At 51.3% G+C, this 18915-nt stretch overlaps 2 protein-coding genes across 2 annotated transcripts in view; both read right to left on the minus strand.

Annotated features, from left to right (window-relative positions):
• LOC111141711 (ARP5 actin related protein 5 homolog) overlaps positions 1–5847 on the minus strand; it is a 27124-nt gene extending 21277 nt beyond the window's left edge. The window contains exons 1-3 of the mRNA XM_022494493.1: positions 5424–5847; positions 4000–4229; positions 1541–1710 (exon numbers count right to left, since the gene is read on the minus strand). Coding sequence (XP_022350201.1) covers positions 1541–1710; positions 4000–4229; positions 5424–5822 — 799 coding nt within the window. The 5' untranslated portion in view covers positions 5823–5847. The remainder of the gene's footprint in view (positions 1–1540; positions 1711–3999; positions 4230–5423) is intronic.
• Positions 5848–14546: 8699 nt separating this feature from the next.
• Positions 14547–18393, minus strand: LOC111141928 (solute carrier family 32 member 1). The gene is made up of 2 exons (XM_022494794.1): positions 18001–18393; positions 14547–15734 (listed from the first exon to the last, which is right to left on the minus strand). The coding sequence occupies exons 1-2, from the start codon at positions 18391–18393 to the stop codon at positions 14547–14549; spliced, it is 1581 nt and encodes a 526-aa protein (XP_022350502.1).
• Between the last annotated feature and the right edge of the window lie 522 nt (positions 18394–18915).

An 18915-nucleotide genomic window follows, 5' to 3' on the forward strand; every position in this document is an offset into this window, starting at 1 on the left:
TGGCTCAGTGGGTTAAAGCCTCCGCCTTCGGCTCAGGTCATGGTCCTGGGGTCCTGGGATCGAGCCCCGCATTGGGCTCTCTGCTCAGCGGGGAGCCTGCTTCCTCCTCTCTCTCTGCCTGCTTCTCTGCCTACTTGTGATCTCTGTCTGTCAAATAAATAAATAAAATCTTTAAAAAAAAAAAAAAACTTAGTAAAACTAGGAACAGAAGGGAATTTCCACAGCTTGATAAAGGACATCTGCAAAAAACTTCTCACTGGGGGCGCCTGGATGGCTCAGTGAGTTAAAGCCTCTGCCTTCAGCTCAGGTCATGATCTCAAGATCGTGGGATCGAGCCTCACATGGGGCTCTCTGCTCAGCAGGGAGCCTGCTTCCCCTCTCTCTCTGCCTGCCTCTCTGCCTACTTGTGATCTCTCTTTCTCTCTCTCTCTCTGTTCAAAGAAATCAATAAAATCTTTAAAAAAAAAAAAAAAAAAAAAAACTTCTCACTGACATCATATACTTAATAGTGAAAGACTATGTCCTCCCACCACTTCAAAAACAGGCTCTGGGCACAAGACAAGGATGCCCACTATCACCACTCTATTCAACACTGTACTGCAAGTCCCAGCCAGTAAAATAAGGCAAGACAAAGAAAAAAAAAAGCAAACAGAGGGAGAAGGTAGAAATACAACTGTCCCGGTTCACAGATGATATGTCTATACAAAAATTCCCAAGGAATCCACCAAAAACTAAAATAAATTTAGCAAGGACAAAGGATATAAGGTCAACACATAAAAATTAACTCTATTTCTATACATGAACAATGGGCGGGTGGAAACTGAAATGAAACAAGCAAAGAAAGGCGGAGGCATAAGTCTAACAGAACGTGTACAGGATTAATATGTCAAAAACTGCTAAAGAAAGAAATCCATAAAGACCTAAGTAAATGGAAAGACCTACTACATTCATGGATTAGAAGATTCCATATAGTACAAAATGTCACTTCTCCCCAGTCTAGATTTAATATTAGATCTTGATTTAATACTGTTTTTGGATTTTTAATTAAAATGTTGTTTCATATCCAATCTAATCCACAGATTTCATATACTTTCAATCAAAATTCCGAGAACATTTTTTTTTTAATTTGACAGAGAGAGAGCTCACAAGTAGGCAGAGAGGCAGGCAGGGAGAGAGGAGGAAGCAGGCTCCCTGCCGAGCAGAGAGTCCTAAGCGGGGCTTGATCCCAGGACCCTGAGACCATGACCTGAGCTGAAGGCAGAGGCTTAACCCACTGAGCCACCCAGGCGCTCCCCGACAGAACATTTTTGTAGATATGAACAAGCTAATCCTAACATCTATATGGAAAGGCAAAGGAAGTAAAATAGCCAAAGGCCTATTGAAAAAGAACCCACATACGCAGTTATCAGTTTACTGAACAGTTTAAGCAAATCCAAAAAGAGGGGATACTAAAAGGCAGAAGAGTCATCATGGGAACAATTTAAACAACACCCTCCATGTATAGTATCTACAAGCCCCAGGCAAATGCCCTCTTCGTTACCTTCCACATAATCTTCAGCAACGTAGCTGTGCTCATGCAGGATCTCCTCCATGCGGCTCAGAGTGATGGCTGCCAGGTGCCCAGGATACTTCAGCTGCAGGAGGCGCTGGAGGTAGCCAGCTGCTTGGCTTCCTCCAAGATTGATGCGTTTGCAGTTTTTAGCATCTAACCTACAATCAAGGAATGGAAAACAGCACTGACATCTGGGCAATGTGGAAGAAAGAAGAGGAAACATTTTGTGGGGAGTTCAGGGGAAGGATAACAATCCAGATGAACAAAGAAGAAAAAAACCCACTGAGGGAACAGAAAACTCTACAGATGAAGGGACAATAAAAGGGTCCTCTTAGACAATGCAGGAAGTCCTAGTCCACACCCAGACACATTGGCATCTAACTTCCGGAAAGAGTCTCAGAAGGAAACAAGGTTCAATGGGAAGATTGTGTGCTCCGAATTCAGGCTCTTATGTCACCTGTCAGGCATTTCTTCTAACTGTGGTCCTTGTAGAATTAGCTGGGGGAAATGTTAAACATGCCAAATTCTCAGGACTCATTTCCTTTGGGGTAGGCCTGGGAATACACATTTTAACGAGCTTTCCAGGTAAGCGTAGCACAGGCTGAAGTTGGAGAAACCCCTCCCCTAGACACTCCGCTTCTATGATTTATCCACATTAAGTAAGCAGGCACACACTGGCTTACTGTGATCTCCTAAAAGGACCAGGTTCCTTTCACGTGATATGAAAGGGAAGAGAACCAGAATGACATTCTTCTCAGTGTGAGAAATTGAGAGGAGCGGAGCACGAGGATCTTGCTGCACGGACAGGCTGCTGTGATACCACAGCTCACCAGCAGATGCCAGTACAGAACAGGATAGGCTCCACTGTGATCATTTCTTAGCTTTCAGGTAAAATACTTTTCTCTCAATACGCTATAAAACTAACATAATGTTATTTTTAATTTCCACATATTCTGTTTATATAAAATAGAAAATTCCATATACCAGGAGTATTCAGTAATGTATAAAAGAAGTATTATCTTCATAAATTTCTGTAGAAACTTTAAGAGAAATGACCACCTTAAGTCTCAATGAATTCAACATTTATTTTGACTTAAACATTCAAACTCTTTTATAGTTCACAAAATGCCATCACCTCCATTATCTCATTTCATGCTCAGGGTAACCCCGAAAAATCAGTTTTCCCCCCATTTTACATGTTAAGAAGCTAAGTGAAGAGGGCAAATAACCTCATCCTCAGCAGAGCTGCAAACCCAGGCATTGGATTCCAAAGCCAAGGCTCCGCTCCCTACTTACACACCCTCTTTATGCAATAAGAAATCATCTCAGGAGAGTACGATACTGGCCAAGTCTCTTCTCAGACAATGAAAGGCCAACTACTAAATGAAAACATGTTTAGAGGCACCTGGTGGCTAAGTCAGTTAAGCATCTGCCCTCAGCCGGGGTCACAATCCCAGGGTCCTGGGACTAAACCCTGCATCAGGCTCCCTGCTCCGTGGGAAGCCTGATTCTCCCTCTCCCACTCCCTCTGCTCTCTCTTTGTCAAATAAATAAAATCTTTAAAAAAAAAAAAAAAGAAAAAAGGTTTAAAAATACAGAAATTGGTGCACCTGGGTGGCCCAGTGGGTTAAACCTCTGCCTTTGGCTCAGGTCATGATCCCAGGGTCCTGGGATCTCTGCTCGGCGGGGAGCCTGCTTCCTCCTCTCTCTCTGCCTGCCTCTCTGCCTACTTGTGATCTGTCTGTCAAATAAATAAATAAAATCTTAAAAAAAAAAAAGACAGAAACTACTTTCACCTTTTATCTATCTTGGAAATACTTAATAAGTACCTCTATTATGTGCCAGGCACTGTACCTGAAAAAAAAAGGTCTAAACAGTCATGATTAAAGTGCTTTAAACAAAAAAAACAACCTCTTAATAAAAAAGTGACTCCAGAACACAAAGACTGTTTAAATTATTCAAATAATTTTTTAAAAAGATTTATTTATTTGAGAGAGTGAGCATGAGTGAGTGGGAGATGCAGAGGGAGAAGAGACTCCCCATTGAGCAGGTAAGCCCGGTGTGGGGCTTGATCCCAGGACCCCAAGATCATGACCTGAGCCGACGGCAGACGCTTAACCAACTGAGCCACCCAGATGCCCCTAAATTATTCAAATAATTTATTCAAAACATTTTATGGAGCACCCACTATATGTTAGCTATTTTGGCCATAATCCAAAATAGCAAAAATTCTAGAGTTACGGATTTGGACCTCAAAGACCATCTACTGCAACTTCTTCCAGGAGGTCACAAAGGATGGAAGGTGAATTGACTCAACTGAACCAAGTCCGGAGGCCAGTTCACAGTTCAATACCTGTTCTTTCCATTTCACCTTTCAAGCGGGCACCCAATAAATGTTTCCTGAATGCTTCTCAAAACAGCACTCAAATGCTGTCAGTGTTACTCACCTCCCTTCTAAGATGGGTAAAATGTGTGTACACTGGTATCCAGAGGAAATGATGAGCCCACTGGAAATCAAGTTCTTTGGCTTATTGTGGTAGAAGCTGAAGAGGCTGTCTATTCCATACGCAACCTTAGGAATCCCATAGCACTCAAAAAGAAGCTCAGACATCATTTGTCGAGAATATAGTGGGTTGCACACAGCTTCTGTCAAAACTATGGGATGATCAACACAGCCCTACTTTGAAAGAAAAGGGAGAACAAAGAGTAACAAAAGAACACTCTTTTTAAAGCATAAAAGAAACCAAAGTCCTACTGTAAAGACTGAATTTGCTTTTGGTCTCCAATCAAAAACCGACCAGAAGCAACTATAAAACACTCATCTCATCTTTATTGGAAGCTGTTTTAGAAAATATGAAAGTAGGGTCAATTGAAGGTTATTAAGTCAAGCCCCATCCAAACTGTCAGCAAATCATGTTGGCTCCATCTTCACTTTACCTCCAGAATCCATTTGCTTCTACCAGATCCCCCTCCCCCATCTCCCTCACGTAAGTCACTACCACCTCTCACTTGGATTATTGCAATAGCCACTTTACTGGTCTTCTGGTTCTACCCTATGACCCATGCCAGTCCAATCTTCATAGCATGCTTCCAAAAGCATCACTTCATAGTGATCCTTTTGGAACAGAAGTCATGTCCTTCCTTTACTAATCGTTCCTCTTTCACAAAATTAAAAGCCAAATGGGATTTGCTCCATCATCTCTCTAACTTCCTCCTCCAATTACTACTCTCCCCTCACTCTGGCTGCTCTTAGGATTAAGGCACACTCCTGCCTCGGGGCCTTTTCACTGGCTGTTCCCTCTGGAATACTATTCACTCAGACATTCACATGGCTTACTCCCTCAAACATCTCTTTCAATCCTTGCTGGAACCTCACCCTCTCCCTGAGTCCTACCCTACCCTGACCATCTGAAAAAATGCAATCCTCTCCTCTCCTACCATGCCTTAGAATCTACTACTTAATTCTACTGCTTATTAGTCTGCCTTTTCATACTAGAATGTCTTTCCTTTCTAGATCCACAGCACAGGAAATTTTGTTACATTCACGGATGTAGTCTAGAAAAGTGCCTGACACAGAGAAGGTGCTCAATACAGTTTAGTTAATAAATGAATTTGATAACAAACGAGCACCTCTGCCCAAATGTACGCGGCAAGAGAGAAGGAGCATTGTTTATTGTTCACTGCTGTACTCCCAAGAGCCTAGCCCAGAGCTTACACACGTTGGGCGCTTAAGATTTATTCGACTGGCTGGCTGAATGACTAAATGACAATGAGAACTACCATAGTGCCTACGTCCTCTCCCAAAGCGGAGTGCGGGGAGCTGCGACCTCACCCCTCCCCTCAAGCCCAACCCACCTTCCCCCCGCTTCACCTGTGAGGAGACACCCAGGTGCTGGAAGCTGTAGTCCAGCAGCAGCTCTTGCAGCTCCAGGTTGACGGGTACGTTGCGGTCGAAGGGTGAACGCAGCATCCAGCGCAGCGGCTCCAGGCTGCCCAGCGCGTTGCCCACCTGCGGGCCCGCCCCGCCCCGAGCCCCGCCACGCCCGCGGGCGCACACGGAGCGGAACTGCAGGCGCGGCTCGGGGCCCGGGTCCGGTCCGGGGCATGCCCAGCCGGCGCGGGCCTGGAACGACCCGTTGTCCAGCACAAGTGGCACCGGCAGTGGGCCGAGAGCACCCGGGCCGGCCTCCAGCACAGGGTCTGGCGCGGCGCGGGCATCGCGGAACGGGAAGACGTTCGCCACCGGCCCGACCACACCTGCCACCGCCATTTTGGAGCGCGCACGCTGTGCCCGCCCCTCGCCGTAGCTCCCGCCCAGACGGCGCGAAGCCCCGCCCCTAGCCGCAGCGCCCGCGAGGACGGCGCAAAGCCCCGCCCCCCACCGTAGCCCCCGCAACGACGGCACGAGACCCTGCCCGGTGCGTGCAGAGAACCTCCCAAAGCCTCCTCCCCTCGCTACGCCTGGCGAGCCTTTTTGCGTGATCCGTCCCTCGCAACCCAGGCCGCCTTTGAGATCGCCAAGCCCCGCCCGGCCTGGCCTCGAAGTCCCGCCTTCGCTTAACTTTGCCCCACCATCCGATCTGGCCACGCCCCTTCGCTCTAGCCGGGACGCCGGCTCGTAAGCCCCGCCCCATATGCGTAACACCAGGCTCCGCCCTTTCCCGACCTCCAGAACTGGGCGCTAAACTACGCCAGGCCCGCTTTTTCGCCTCGCCACACCCCGTTTTTCGGGTAACTCATCTTCAACAGCCCATGGTTCCTCCTCCACAGGGTTTTGACGCTCATAGCCCGGCTGTCTGGGGTATTGACAGTGTTCAATTTCTTGATCAGAGATATTACTAAGTGCTCTCACTTTGTGAAAAGTCATCAGACTGCCCGCTTAGGCTTAGCGCGCTTTCCTGTGGGTAATGTTTTGTAATACAATAAAGTGTCTTCATAGCTTTATTATTATTAAATAAATTATATGTTATTTCTTTATTAACTCCCACAGACGGTGCTCTCTCACTGAGACCTCAGAGACTGAGAAAAGGACTAAATGATTCTCTATATGGAAAATTCTCTCTTCCATTTAGTGGTGTAACTCCCAGGCAAGGGAGTATGACTCCCAAAGAGTCTAGTAGGACTCTTTGACTAAATTCTGGCCAGTGGGGTTGGGAGCGTCGATAATGTGACACGCCCCTCCCAGTTTTAGCTCTGAAAGTAATGACAAGCTCTCCTCCACCCAGTTTCCCCCAGATAGAGGGATAACAAAGGTTTAGAGCAGCAATCTTGATACGCTCCCAGTTCTGGAACATGTAACTTTGACAGAAAAAAGCAAGTTAATTATAAAAATGGCTCTGGGGGCGCCTGGGTGGCTCAGTGGGTTAAAGCCTCTGCCTTCAGCTCAGGTCATGATCCCAGGGTCCTAGGATCCAGCCCTGCATCAGGCTCTGTGCTGAGTGGGGAGCCTGCTTCCCTTCCTTTCTCTCTGCCTGCTTCTCTGCCTACTTGTGATCTCTGTCAAGTAAATAAATAAAATCATTTTTAAAAATGGCTCTGAATAAACACTTTTAGCAAAAGATAAGCCCTTAAAACTTTCTCAAAATCTCTGAAACCCCTCTAGGCCAGATTGAGAACCTAGAGCCTAGTGGCAAAATCAGATTAAGGGCATTGCTTTCCAACACAAACCCATTGTCTCAGGTATCTGAAAATACCCATCCTTGACCTGTGAAAGCAGGAATAAGCAGAAGACAGAGAACAATAAATGTAAGTGAATGTAAGTTTAAGAGTTACATCTATGTATGCTAACATGGACACATAGTCAAGATCTATTTTTAAAAGAAAGAAGTGGGGGGGGCGCCTGGGTGGCTCAGTGGCTTAAGCCTCTGCCTTCGGCCCAGGTCATGATCTCAGGGTCCTGGGATGGAGCCCTGCATCAGGCTCTCTGCTTAGCAGGGAGCCTGCTTCCCCCTCTCTCTCTGCCTGCCTCCCTGCCTACTTGTGATCTCTCTCTCTCTCTCTCTCTCAAATAAATAAATTAAAAAAAGAAAGAAAGAAAGAAAGAAGTGGGGGCACTTGTGTGGCTCAGTGGGTTAAGCCTCTGCCTTCGGCTCAGGTCATGATCTCAGGGTCCTGGGATGGAGCCCTGCATCAGGCTCTGTGCTCAGCAGGGAGCTTGCTTCCCCCTCTCCCTCTGCCTGCCTCTCTGTCTACTTGTGATCTCTCTCTGTGTGTCAAATAAATAAATAAAATATTTTTTAAAAATAAAAAAAAAGAAATAAGTGAAGGCAGTACAGTGTATAGTGAACTCCCTTTACGAGAGGGGACAAATACATATGGTTTTGCTTGTATTTCCATACAGATAGAGAGGAAACTAATGTGAGTTAACTCGTAAAGGGAGGAGCCAAGGTGGGACGATCAGGTGTGGGAAAATTTTTCACTGCATACTTTAACACATTTTTAGCCATGTGAATGAATTACTTTTTCAGGAAAAAACACAACACTACATATAAGTAAGGTAGACTGGACTCTTGATCCCAGTTCTTCACGCCCATATTAAAACAGGATTAGAATCCATACCATCTGCCATGTAACTTTGTAGGGCCTCACTATGGGTTGGTGCTGGGCTTGGTCATGTGGCTTGCGTTTAGCCAAGGATAATCAAATGTCATCTGAGCAGAGGCTTTAAATGTTCTTTGTGGTTTAGCCTCCCTCTTGCACTCCTGCTGTCAGTCGTGAGAAGAACATGCCCTGAGTCTAAAGAGGATGGAAGACCCCTGGAACAGACTGGAAATCAAACTGCAACCTGGAGCCAAGTCCAGCTCTGACCTGCAGCCTAAAGTTGACCTGCTCTGTGGACCCATGAACAGCAAAAACACAAATGTCCTTATCATCCGCTGAAATTCTGGGTTACCATGCAGCATTATTGCAGGAGAACACTGACAGCTACACTAGACCCATGCTGTCCAATACTACTTTCTGGCCATGATGGAAATGTCCTACAGTCTCCAGTGTCTAATGCATGAGCCACATGTGAGTGGTGCAACTGTGAGGAGCTGATTTTTTTCTTTTATTTAATTTTAATTTACATTTAAATTTAAATAACCATAGGTAGCTAGGGGCTACTCTGTTGCACAACATAGCACTAGTCAAAAATCTATGGCTGTAATGTCTGTGGAGGCTGAGAAAAATTAAGGCCATCCCACCTCAGGTTTAGCCTTAGCATAAGTACAGCCATCTTAGCTCCAGCAGCCATCTCAGACCCAGTGCCCAAGGGCTGAAAACTTTCCCCTACTTTACTTTAGTTCTAAGGACCCCCACCCTGCTTTGGTTCCAGAGATCCCCACCCTGCTTTAGTAACAGGAAGCCCCACCCTGCTTCGGTTCCAGAAACCCCTACCCTGCTTTAGTAACAGGAATCCCCACCCTGCTTTAGTAATAGGAACCCATAAATACCCCTGCCTTAACTAAGCTTGGGGTCCAAGTCCCTACTCCGCTGTGTTAGGTATACTTGGGCCCAAGCTTAAGCTTGTCGTATAAACCCTCATGTGATTGCAACGGTGTTGGCTCCTTGGTGGTCTCTCGGACGCGAAAACTCGGGTACAACAATGTCCACAATAGCCAAACTATGGAAAGAACCTAGATGTCTATCAACAGATAAATGGATAAAGAAGATGTGGTATATATGTTCAATGGAATACTATACAGCCACCAAAAGAAATGAAATCTTGCCATTTGCGACGATGTGGATGGAACTAGAGGATATTATGCTTAGTGAAATAAGTCAATCAGAGAAAGACAATTATCATATGATCTCCCTGATATGAGGAAGTTGAAAGGCAACGTGGGGAGTTTTGGGGGTAGGGAAGGAATAAATGAAACAAGATGGGATTGGGAGGGAGACAAACCATAAGAGACTCTTAATCTCACAAAACAAACTGAGGGTTGCTGGGGGGAGGGGGGTGGGAGAGGGTGGTTGGGTTATGAACATTGGGGAAGGTATGTGCTATGGTGAGTGCTATAAAGTGTGTAAACCTGGCAATTCACAGACCTGTACCCCTGGGGCTAATAATACATTATATGTTAATAAAGAAATTAAAAAATAATAAAACAAGAATGTCTAATGAAAAAAAAATTATGGCTGTGATTATTTGCCCATGGCAATGACTAGAAGAAAATGATCAGAAGCCTACTGTGTTAGTTTCCTAGGGCTGGTACAATAAGGTACCACTAGCTGGAATGGCTGTAAACAAAATAAATTTGTTCTCTCTTAGTTCTGGATGCCAGAAGTCCCAATTCAAGGTGTTGGCAGAGCCACGCTCTCTCTGAAGACTCCAAGGGAAAATCTGTTCCATGCCTTTATCTTATATTCTGGTGCTGCTTGTAGTCCTCGGCTTGTACACACATCACTCCCCTCTTTGCCTCCACTGCCACATGACATTCTCCCTCTGTGTGTATGTCTTTTCTTCCTCTTACAAGGACACCAGTCATATTGGATTAAGGGCCCATCCCACTTCAGTATGACCTTATCATAACTAATAACATCTGTATACTCTGTTTCCATCCCACCCACAGAGTTTTGTTGGGAGTTGCTGGAAGTCTAAATCTCCCCGCAAACCCTGCACCCGGCCCCTGCTGTCACCACCACTTACCTTGAGCTTGGCCCTCAGCACTGCTGGACTATCCTGCTGGGTGTTTCTGGCTAGAGGCCTATTCTGTCCTCGTCCTTCCTGGCCCTCACGACTGGCAGAGATGGCAACCACAACATCACTGTGGGATCAGTCGCAGTCAGGCCCTTGATCAGACTCAATCCAAACCTCTAGGAAGAAGAGCTCATCTCCCAAGCCCCTACCTCACTGAGATTAGCATTTGCTCAGAGAACAAAATTTAAGAAGGTGCAAAAAATTCAATAAGATAGTTAATAAACTATCTTAACTTTTAAACTCAAAGTTAAAACTAAACCAAAACTAAACTTTTTAACTTTTAAACTAAAGTCTTCAAGATCAAAATTCAAAACTGAACTATAATGTTCAAAATGACATGAACAAAATAATAAAATTTGAACTCAAGACTGGATCATTGCCGATACTGTCTTTTGCTTCAGACTCAGCATGGCTGAGCGCTGTGCTGCTACCGGTCCTGTGCTCTCTGAACATCACTGTTACTAATCCTGCCTGCTTCAGCAATAGGGACACCACACTGATGTCTGCAACTTTGAAACGTGTGTTTTTTTTAAAGGTAGATTGCTAGATGGATAAACGGATAGGTATGGGATAGCTATTTCAGCATTATAAAGGTGTTAATTGTTCAGTCTAGGTGGTGGGCATGTGGACTGTCAGTGTAGAATTCTTTTACCTTTTCTGTATGCTTGAAATTTTTCACAATGTTGAAAAGGAAAAAAATAAAAGTAGGGAGAAGGACACCCAAGGTTGGCTCTCTGGGGTCAAACCAGCTCCTTCTCCTGAATCCCTGGATGTCCAGGTCTGGGTTTCCCGTCACATCCTCCCTGGCAGTGAGGACTAAGCCCTCTAGCTGATCTGCCCCCTCTTTGACTGAAGCCTCTCTCTGGCCCTTGCCCTTGAGATCCTTCCTTCCCACCAACAGAAAATCAAGGATCTTCTCAAATTCCTGACTGGTTCCTATGAGCCTGGTTGGCTCCCTCCCTCCCAAGTCCCTAAGGCAGGAACAGATCAGTCCCTGGGATAAGACATATCCTTTAATGAAACATGTTCCATAACAGAGCATCCTTCTATATTTGAGGGGAAAATGATCAAAAGCCCATTTTGAAGTACAGAGGACATGAAAATAAAGCACTAGAGATAAAGAGTGATTATCAACTGGGTGTGGGGGAGTGGGGATGGTGGAGAGGGGAGAAACATTTAGAAAACTGGCCTCTGCAGGCAAGAGCTTAAAAGTGGAGAGCTTTCTTTGAGGGCTGGCAGCTTGCGTTCTCACCGCTGGGGGGCGAGGCAGGGCCATCTCTGGACTGGGTGCAGCAACTCCTGGGTTCCTCTGGGGACAAGGGTCTTGGTTCCAGGCCAGGGGCCCAAGGCCTTCCTTTAGTCAGGTACACCGACGCTCAGCGTCCACGACTGGGCAGGGGTGGGGGGCGGGCAGGGGGCTGTTCATCAGGATCCATGCTAAGAACTGGTGGGTACTAATGGGCACTCTGGGGGTGGGGGGATGGGCAGAGGGGGATTCCCCTCACCCCCTTCTCCATTCGACCCCCTACTGAGGATTCATTAGGCCAAGCCTCAGACTCAGACTCAGACTCAGACTGGGGCTCCCTCAGATGCAGACAGTGCCCGACCTGCGGACCCGAAGCACAACTGGAGTCCTTCATTTCAACTTCCACCCACGCACATTGCTGTGTTGGGGGCAGGGGTGTGGCGATTGGTCCCAGCTACTTGCTCCCTATTTCTCCTGGCAACCTGAATGTGAGTCTGGAATGGAGGTACTACCCAGGAGGGTGCACCTAGGAGGCTGGTTCTCCTGCCCTGTCAGCCTCAGGACTCGCGCAGGGTGACCAGGGCTCCTGCAAGCTGAGCACAAAGCTGGGAGCAGGACGCAGGGGCATGGATCTAGGCAAGTCCATGGAGGGGGCAGCCACTGCGTCCAGAACCTTCCTACTGTCTCATTTGTCCTTCTAAAGACGGGAAGGATGGAACTGGTGCACGTGACACTCCCATTTTGCCTTCCACTGCAGCCGTGGCTTTTTCTAAAGACTACTGACTGCCCTGAGACTCAGCACATCCCAGGGTCCATGCACTGGCCCAGGAGAAGTGGCAGGCTGGGCAAGGGGGAGGGTCAGCTTCCAGGCCTAGGAGACATCAGAAAGCCTAGGGAAGCTGGAAACTGAGGATTCTCTGGCCAGGTCTGGATCCTGGATAACAGACAATGGTGACAATGGGGAATCAGGCATGTGACAGCCGGACATCTCAAATGACCCGATTAAATCGTCAGAACCTCAGACAGCAGACAGGACTGGATCTTACCCCCTCTTCACTCCAGGACTGCAGAACCAGGTGGAGACACACACACACACACACACACATATTCATCAAGACTCTCACAAGACACAGATATAGCCTTCCCCCCCACCCCACACGCAGATCTTTATATCTCCTACACATGCGCACACACAGCTGTTGCAGGGGGGGTGGGAGAATGGACATTGTTCTTAGGCATTCTCACAGTTCTTCCTTGTGCACAGATCACAACTAGAGAAATTATTCCGAACTAGTCCTCTGCCTTGGTGGTGGGGACCAAAAACCTCCCACGTGGCTTCTCTCACCTTGAGGACCCTAGGAATGGCCCAGCCTTCCTGCATTCCTTGACCCCATCTATTTTTTTTTAAAGATTTTTATTTATTTATTTATTTGACAGATAGAAATCACAAGTATGCAGAGAGGCAGGAAGAGAGAGGAGGAAGCAGGTTCCCTGCTGAGCAGAGAGCCCTATGTGGGGCTCCATCCCAGGACCCCGAGATCATGACCTGAGCTGAAGGCAGAGGCTTAACCCACTGAGCCACCCAGGCGCCCCTTGACCTCATCTATTAAGTCTAACTATGACCCTCTCCAAAGGGTCTGGGACTGACGCCCTGAAGTCAGGATGGGGACCAAAAAAAGGACTGGATCCTCTAGGTAGTTTAAAAAAAAAAAAAAATCTCAAACAGGCTGCTCAAGAAAAGGGAAGATTGGGACCCAAACTACTCAGACTGTTGATTCTAAACAGCCAGATTTCTTCACTGTGGCCGTGTAAACCTCAGCTTGGTTGGACTTGAGCAAGGTTCTCCCGGGTGAGAGATGCCTGGGAGGCCAGGTTGGCCCCTGGCCCTGGGAGCCCAAGGAAATACACAATCTGCTGCTGATTTCCCTTATAGTTCTCTTTAAGGTCACAACCAAGTGTAGATTTCTGCATGCCCTTGTTAATTGTCTCTCCCTCCACCCCGGGGATTGGAGGTTGAGAGAGTCCCCTGAATTCTCAGACGGATCCAACCCCCAGGAGGGATTCAGAACAAATCTTGTGCTGGTGGCTGCACCGCTGAGACCACACTGAAACCGCTGGGAGCACCTCATGCTCCTTCCCCTGCTTCCCACAAACACCTGGAGAGCTTCCTCTTAGTGAAGACCATCCTCCTCACTCCGCCAGGCTCTCCCAGAACCCTTTAATGACAGGTGCTCCTCCATCCACACCTGCTTCACCCAGCCTGACCAGAGCCAGCTCCCCCGAGGTCCAGGGCTTTGGGATCTCCGGCAGCGCAAAAATGCAGAACGGACGCAACGCGGGAGCGCCTTTGTTTCTTCTTTATTTGCGGATATAATTATGTACCGCACTCTAAATTAGAGATAGATTTTTTTTTCTGATATACATTTCATCTTATTCACCACGAGCACACCACACGCACAGTAGAACAGTTCCACAACCTGATAAATTGCACAAGATGAGTTTGGATTCCTGAAAACCAGCAGGCAAGCCGGCCCTGCCTCGGCTTCTCGCCTCCCTGCTTTGCCGAAGGAAACTGCCCACCCGAAACGGATTTTCCGGCCAGCCTTTCCCTCCGCAGGGTTGAAATGTCTCTGGAATGGGAAGCGTTCTTGCTGGAAATGGCTGGACGCTGCAGATTCCGAGCACTGGATGGCTGTGAAATGTCCCCCCAAGGTCAAGTTTCTGCGCCTGCGAGCTGCGACCCCTCTCCCTCCCTTCCCTACCCGCTTCGGTGTCAGGGACTGAAGAGTCAGGGTCCCCGCGGGAGGGACAGAGAGCCTGGCCCACAAATTCGCCCCGGCCTCCCCCAGAAACTAGGGTGTTGTGGAAAGGAAAGGACAACAGAAACGCAGACGCGATGGATTGTGGATTCCTATCCCCTCCCACCCTCCCCCATCCCCGATAATCATAAACTAGGAACCAGAGATGTTTAAAGCTCGGCTTCCCAAGCGCGGCGGCAGGGCGCACAGGGCTGGTGGGGGTGGGAGGGGAGGGTGGGAAGAGCGCGGGAGAAGCGGAGCCCGGGCGCCCTAGTCCTCCGCGTTGGTTCGGTAGGCCTCGATGAGGCCCTCCAGCGAGTGCACGAAGCCGGACACACTGCAGATGCCACCGATGACGAAGATGGCGACATCGAAGAAGACTTGGTGCCACAGCAGCTTGCGCCAGAGCAGGCGCAGGTGGAAGAGGCTGGGCAGCAGGAAGCAGAGCCCGGCGCCCGTGAGACTGCCGGTGAGGCCCATGAGCAGCGCGAAGTGCGGCACGTAGATGGCCATGAGCAGCGTGAAGACGACGAGCGCACAGCGCAGCGTCAACCCCCACGATTTGAGGCGCCCGTCGCCGCTGTAGCAGGCGGGGAAGAAGGCGCGGCTGCCTTCCTGGAAGAGCGACTTCTCCAGCACCTCGACAGCAGCGAAGAAGGGCAGCGGGTAGGACAACAGCGCTTTGGCCACCAGGAAGATGTTCACCACGGCACGGATGGAGCCAGGCAGGTTATCCGTGATGACTTCCTTGGTCTCGTCGGCCCAGGTGAGGTAGGCGACCAGCGCGAAGAGGCCTTTGAGCACGCAGGCGGCGATGTGTGTCCAGTTCATCATGCAGTGGAACTCGCTGGGCTGCTGCATGTTGCCCTCCAGCGAAGGCAGGAAGATCTGGGACGTGTAGCTGAACACGATGATGCCGATGGAGATGGGAAACTTCTTGACATCGATGTAGAACTTGACCTTCTCCCAGGCCCAGTCGCGTGCCCGCGAGAGGCAGTAGGCGATGACCAGGATGTTGATGACGAAGTGCGCCAAAGTGCACAGCAGGCTGAACTTGGACACCGCCTTGAGGTTCTTAAGGAAGGCGCAGGGCAGCAGCACGGCGGTGGCGATGATGGACCAGGACTTCTGCGACACGGGCAGCCCTGGGAAGCTGTTGTACATGAGGTTGCCGCTGACCACAACGTACAGGATGCAAGTCATCACCAGCTCGATGATCTGCGCTACGTTCACCACGCGGCCTCCCAGAGTGGGGAAGCGCGGGGCGCAGCACGCGTTGGCTATGGCTACGTACGAGTCCCGCACCCGCACCACCTCGCCGTCCTCGTTCTCTTCGTACAGGCAGGCGATGAGGATCTTGCCGGTGTAGCAGCACACCACGGCGGCGAAGATGATGAGGAACAAGCCCAGGTAGCCGCCGTGCAGGATGGCGTAGGGCAGGCCCAGCACGAACATGCCCTGCGGAGCGGAAAGGCAGCGAGACCCGGGTGCTCAGCGACCGCAGCCTTGCCGGAGGGGACCTGGGGGCGTGGCTTAAGGCTGTAGCCGCAAGGGGGCGCTAAAGGGAGCGACATCTGGGCTTAAGCCGCGGGGAGGAGATGTTAAGAGTAGGCTGGAATGGGGGTGCACCGAGGCCTAATAGGAGAAGCCTGGGAGTCGAGTCAGAGATGGAGAGGGAGATGTTCAAGGCCGCAACTGAAAGGGAAAGGTGTGCCTGCGGCTGGGAGGTGCGGAGGAGGCTGAGTGTGGGGTCAAGCCACAAAGAGGGCCTGGTATATGGAGAAGGGGCCAGAGCGGTCGTGGCCAGAAAAGGGCTCCGAGAAAGGGAGAGCTGGGCCTGAGCCATTAGGAAGAAGGGGCACGGGATTTAAGGTGGGGCTGGAATGAGGTACAGGGAAGCTAATGAGGGCCTGTGGCCGACTGGAGAAGGGAACACGAAAGCGGCAGTGGGAGGGGAAAGAGCTAGGGTAGGACGGAAGAGGGGCTGGGGGTGCGCGAACGCGAAGCAGAGGGAGGCAAGAACGGCGGGTATGGAGGATGCTCGCCAAGGCTTTGGGGAAGTGAGGCCAGAGGCGCGCGGAGTAGGAGTCCTAGGGCAAGGCCTCGGTAGGGTGGGAGAGGCTGGGGCCTAAGGAAGGGGCCGAGAGTGATAGAGACAAGCAGGATAAGGGCCCCGGGGGGGGGGGGGGGGGGACACACGAGTGGCTGAGAATCTAAATCAAGGAGTCAAGCGGCGGACTCCGGCGGGCGGACCGTGGAAGGAGGGTTTAGACTCTACAAAGGGAAGAAAAGCTAACGAAATCCAGGGTTCCCGCGGCCTCCTGGCCTCCAGGTTCCCTCCCTGGCCTCCCTCCGGGCCTACGGAACGGGGGTCTTCAAAGACGCCCCCGGCGAAGGCGCGGGTGGCAAGCAGGTGGCCTTGGTCACTTGCCCGTGGTTCCGCACAGCCGCCTCGCAGGGCCTGGGAGCGGGAGGCGCCTCGGGTCGGACCACTTAGTGCGCAGTGCCCTGAGCGGCCTGGGTCCCCAAAGCAAACCCTCCTAGGCCTTTCGCTCCCGGGAGATCCCTGTTGTGCGCCCCAACGACGGCGGGCTCCGGGGACGCCTGGGGGACCAAGCCACAGGGCCCGGGGGCTCCTTGGGCTGGGTCCTCCTCCTCCCCTCATGCCGCCGCCTGCCCGCCTTCGCCAGCTCCTGGGGTCGTTGTGCAGACTCCAAACCCGCTCCCGGCGGAGTCCGGCGCCGCCTGGTGGGGAGTGGGGAGTTGCGAGTAGGGTGAAGGGGTGGCTGGCCTGGAGACCAAGGGGCTGTTCGGAATAACCGGAGGCGGCTTCTCCAGGGTCACACGCGGAGAAGCTGGTCGCCTCTTTGCGGTGTAGCCGGGATTTCGGGCGAAAAGGGTGAGTCTGTGCACAGGGAGCACGGAGGTACCACAAACTAATTGTGGTAATTGGTACATCACCTATGTGCTTATGTTTGCGTACACCTGCATGTCCCTAGTAGGGCTGCACTTGGGAAAGTGGGCTAGATCCTGTTTGCATGAATCTGTACTTGTGTACAGGTGTATGTTCAAGGTTCGTATGTGTCTGGTATGTACAGGTATGCGCTTGTGTGGGGGTGTGTGAAGTTACGTTTGAGGATAATCCTGTGGTCTATATATAGATGCACGTCGTGTGCACCTGGACGGGCATTTGTTTGTGGGGGAGGGGGATATGAGCAAGTGCGTCTATGCCTGTGTCAAGGGAGAGGACTCCCAGCTCAGCAATTTCCCTCTCTCCTTTCCTCCTGAACATGCAGCTGTAAATCCATTCCGGAGTCCCCGGAGACACTGTTCCCTCCAATCCTGATTTTCTTTCTCCCTCTCCCCTCCCCGCTCCCCTCCTCCCGGTTCCCTCCCGTTTGCAGGGTCTTAGGGCAAGTGCCCGGGACCAAACCTCAGCCTAACAGTCAGGCGCCTGGAGCCACGGGAGGGAGTGCGGATCAGAGCGGGAGACACCGCTTGTAGTGTTGTAGACGCATCCCCCACGCCCCCAGCACCCTTCCTCAGGGCTGGGAGGAGTGGGGGAAGGTGAGATCCTGGGTACGGGAGGGGATTTCTCAGCAGAGATCGCGGGCGGGGAGGACCTGGGGGGAACCTGGACGGGGGTGGGGGGGTAGAGCCTGATGCTCCAGAGCGGGAGGAGGAGGAGGGTGGGGGCAGACAGAGCAGGGAATCCCGAGCTCACCTGGATAGCGTTGGTCACGTTCCAGCCCGCCTCCCACGCGGTGATCTTGGGTTTGTCGTGGCCCCCGAATTCTCCACCAGCCCCCAGATTCTGGTCTTTGGAGCCGGAGGGCGGCAGGGGCGCGCCACCGCCGCGCTGGTAATGGATGTCTCCCTCGACGGGCGGTTCGGCGCCCTCGTCCCCGCAGGGCTCACCCTCGGTTTTCAGGATGTCCATCTGCAAGCCCTGACGGTGCTCAAAGTCGAGGTCGTCACAGTGAGCAAAACCCACTGCTTCCTCGTCGGTGGCCGCTTGAAAACCCATCCTGGCGAACATGCCGCTCACCTTGGCCTGGGACTTGTTGGACACGGATGTGGCCACGTTGGACAGCTTGCTGCGAAGAAGGGTGGCCATGGCGGCGGCGGGGTCCGTGGAAAGGACAGAAGGGGCTGGGGACGCGGGCGACGCGCGGCAAGGAGGCGAGGGCCAGGGGGACGCGAGGCCGCTATCTTCGCTCGCTTTCCCCGCGGCGCCCCAGGGCGCTCTGGCTCATGACCCCCTCGGCTGGCGTCTGAGGCTCGCTCGGAGCCCACCCTGCGGGCGGGCAGCGGGGCTGGCGGAGCGGCGGCTGCGAGTGCACTGCGGAGCTGCGGCGGGGCGCGCGCTGGGCTGCGGAGGGCGGCGGCGGCGGCAGCGGCGTCAGAGCTGCTACGCGAGGCTGGTGCGGCGCCCCCACCCGTGCGCAGCCCAAGGCGCTCCCGCCCCTCGAAATCAGGCGGGGGGCGGGCGTTGGGGAAGGGGAAACACCCGGAGGCGGTGGGGGCTAGGGGGAGGAGGGCAGCGAGAAGAGACCGGGGGCGCGAAGGGACTCCGGAGAATTGAGATGGGGGCCGGGGAAAGGCGCCTGCCGGATGGCACCGTGAGGGAGCGCACAAG

Source organism: Enhydra lutris, unplaced genomic scaffold (assembly GCF_002288905.1).
Source record: "Enhydra lutris kenyoni isolate GAN:26980312 unplaced genomic scaffold, ASM228890v2 scaffoldscaffold6, whole genome shotgun sequence".
NCBI lineage: Eukaryota > Metazoa > Chordata > Mammalia > Carnivora > Mustelidae > Enhydra > Enhydra lutris.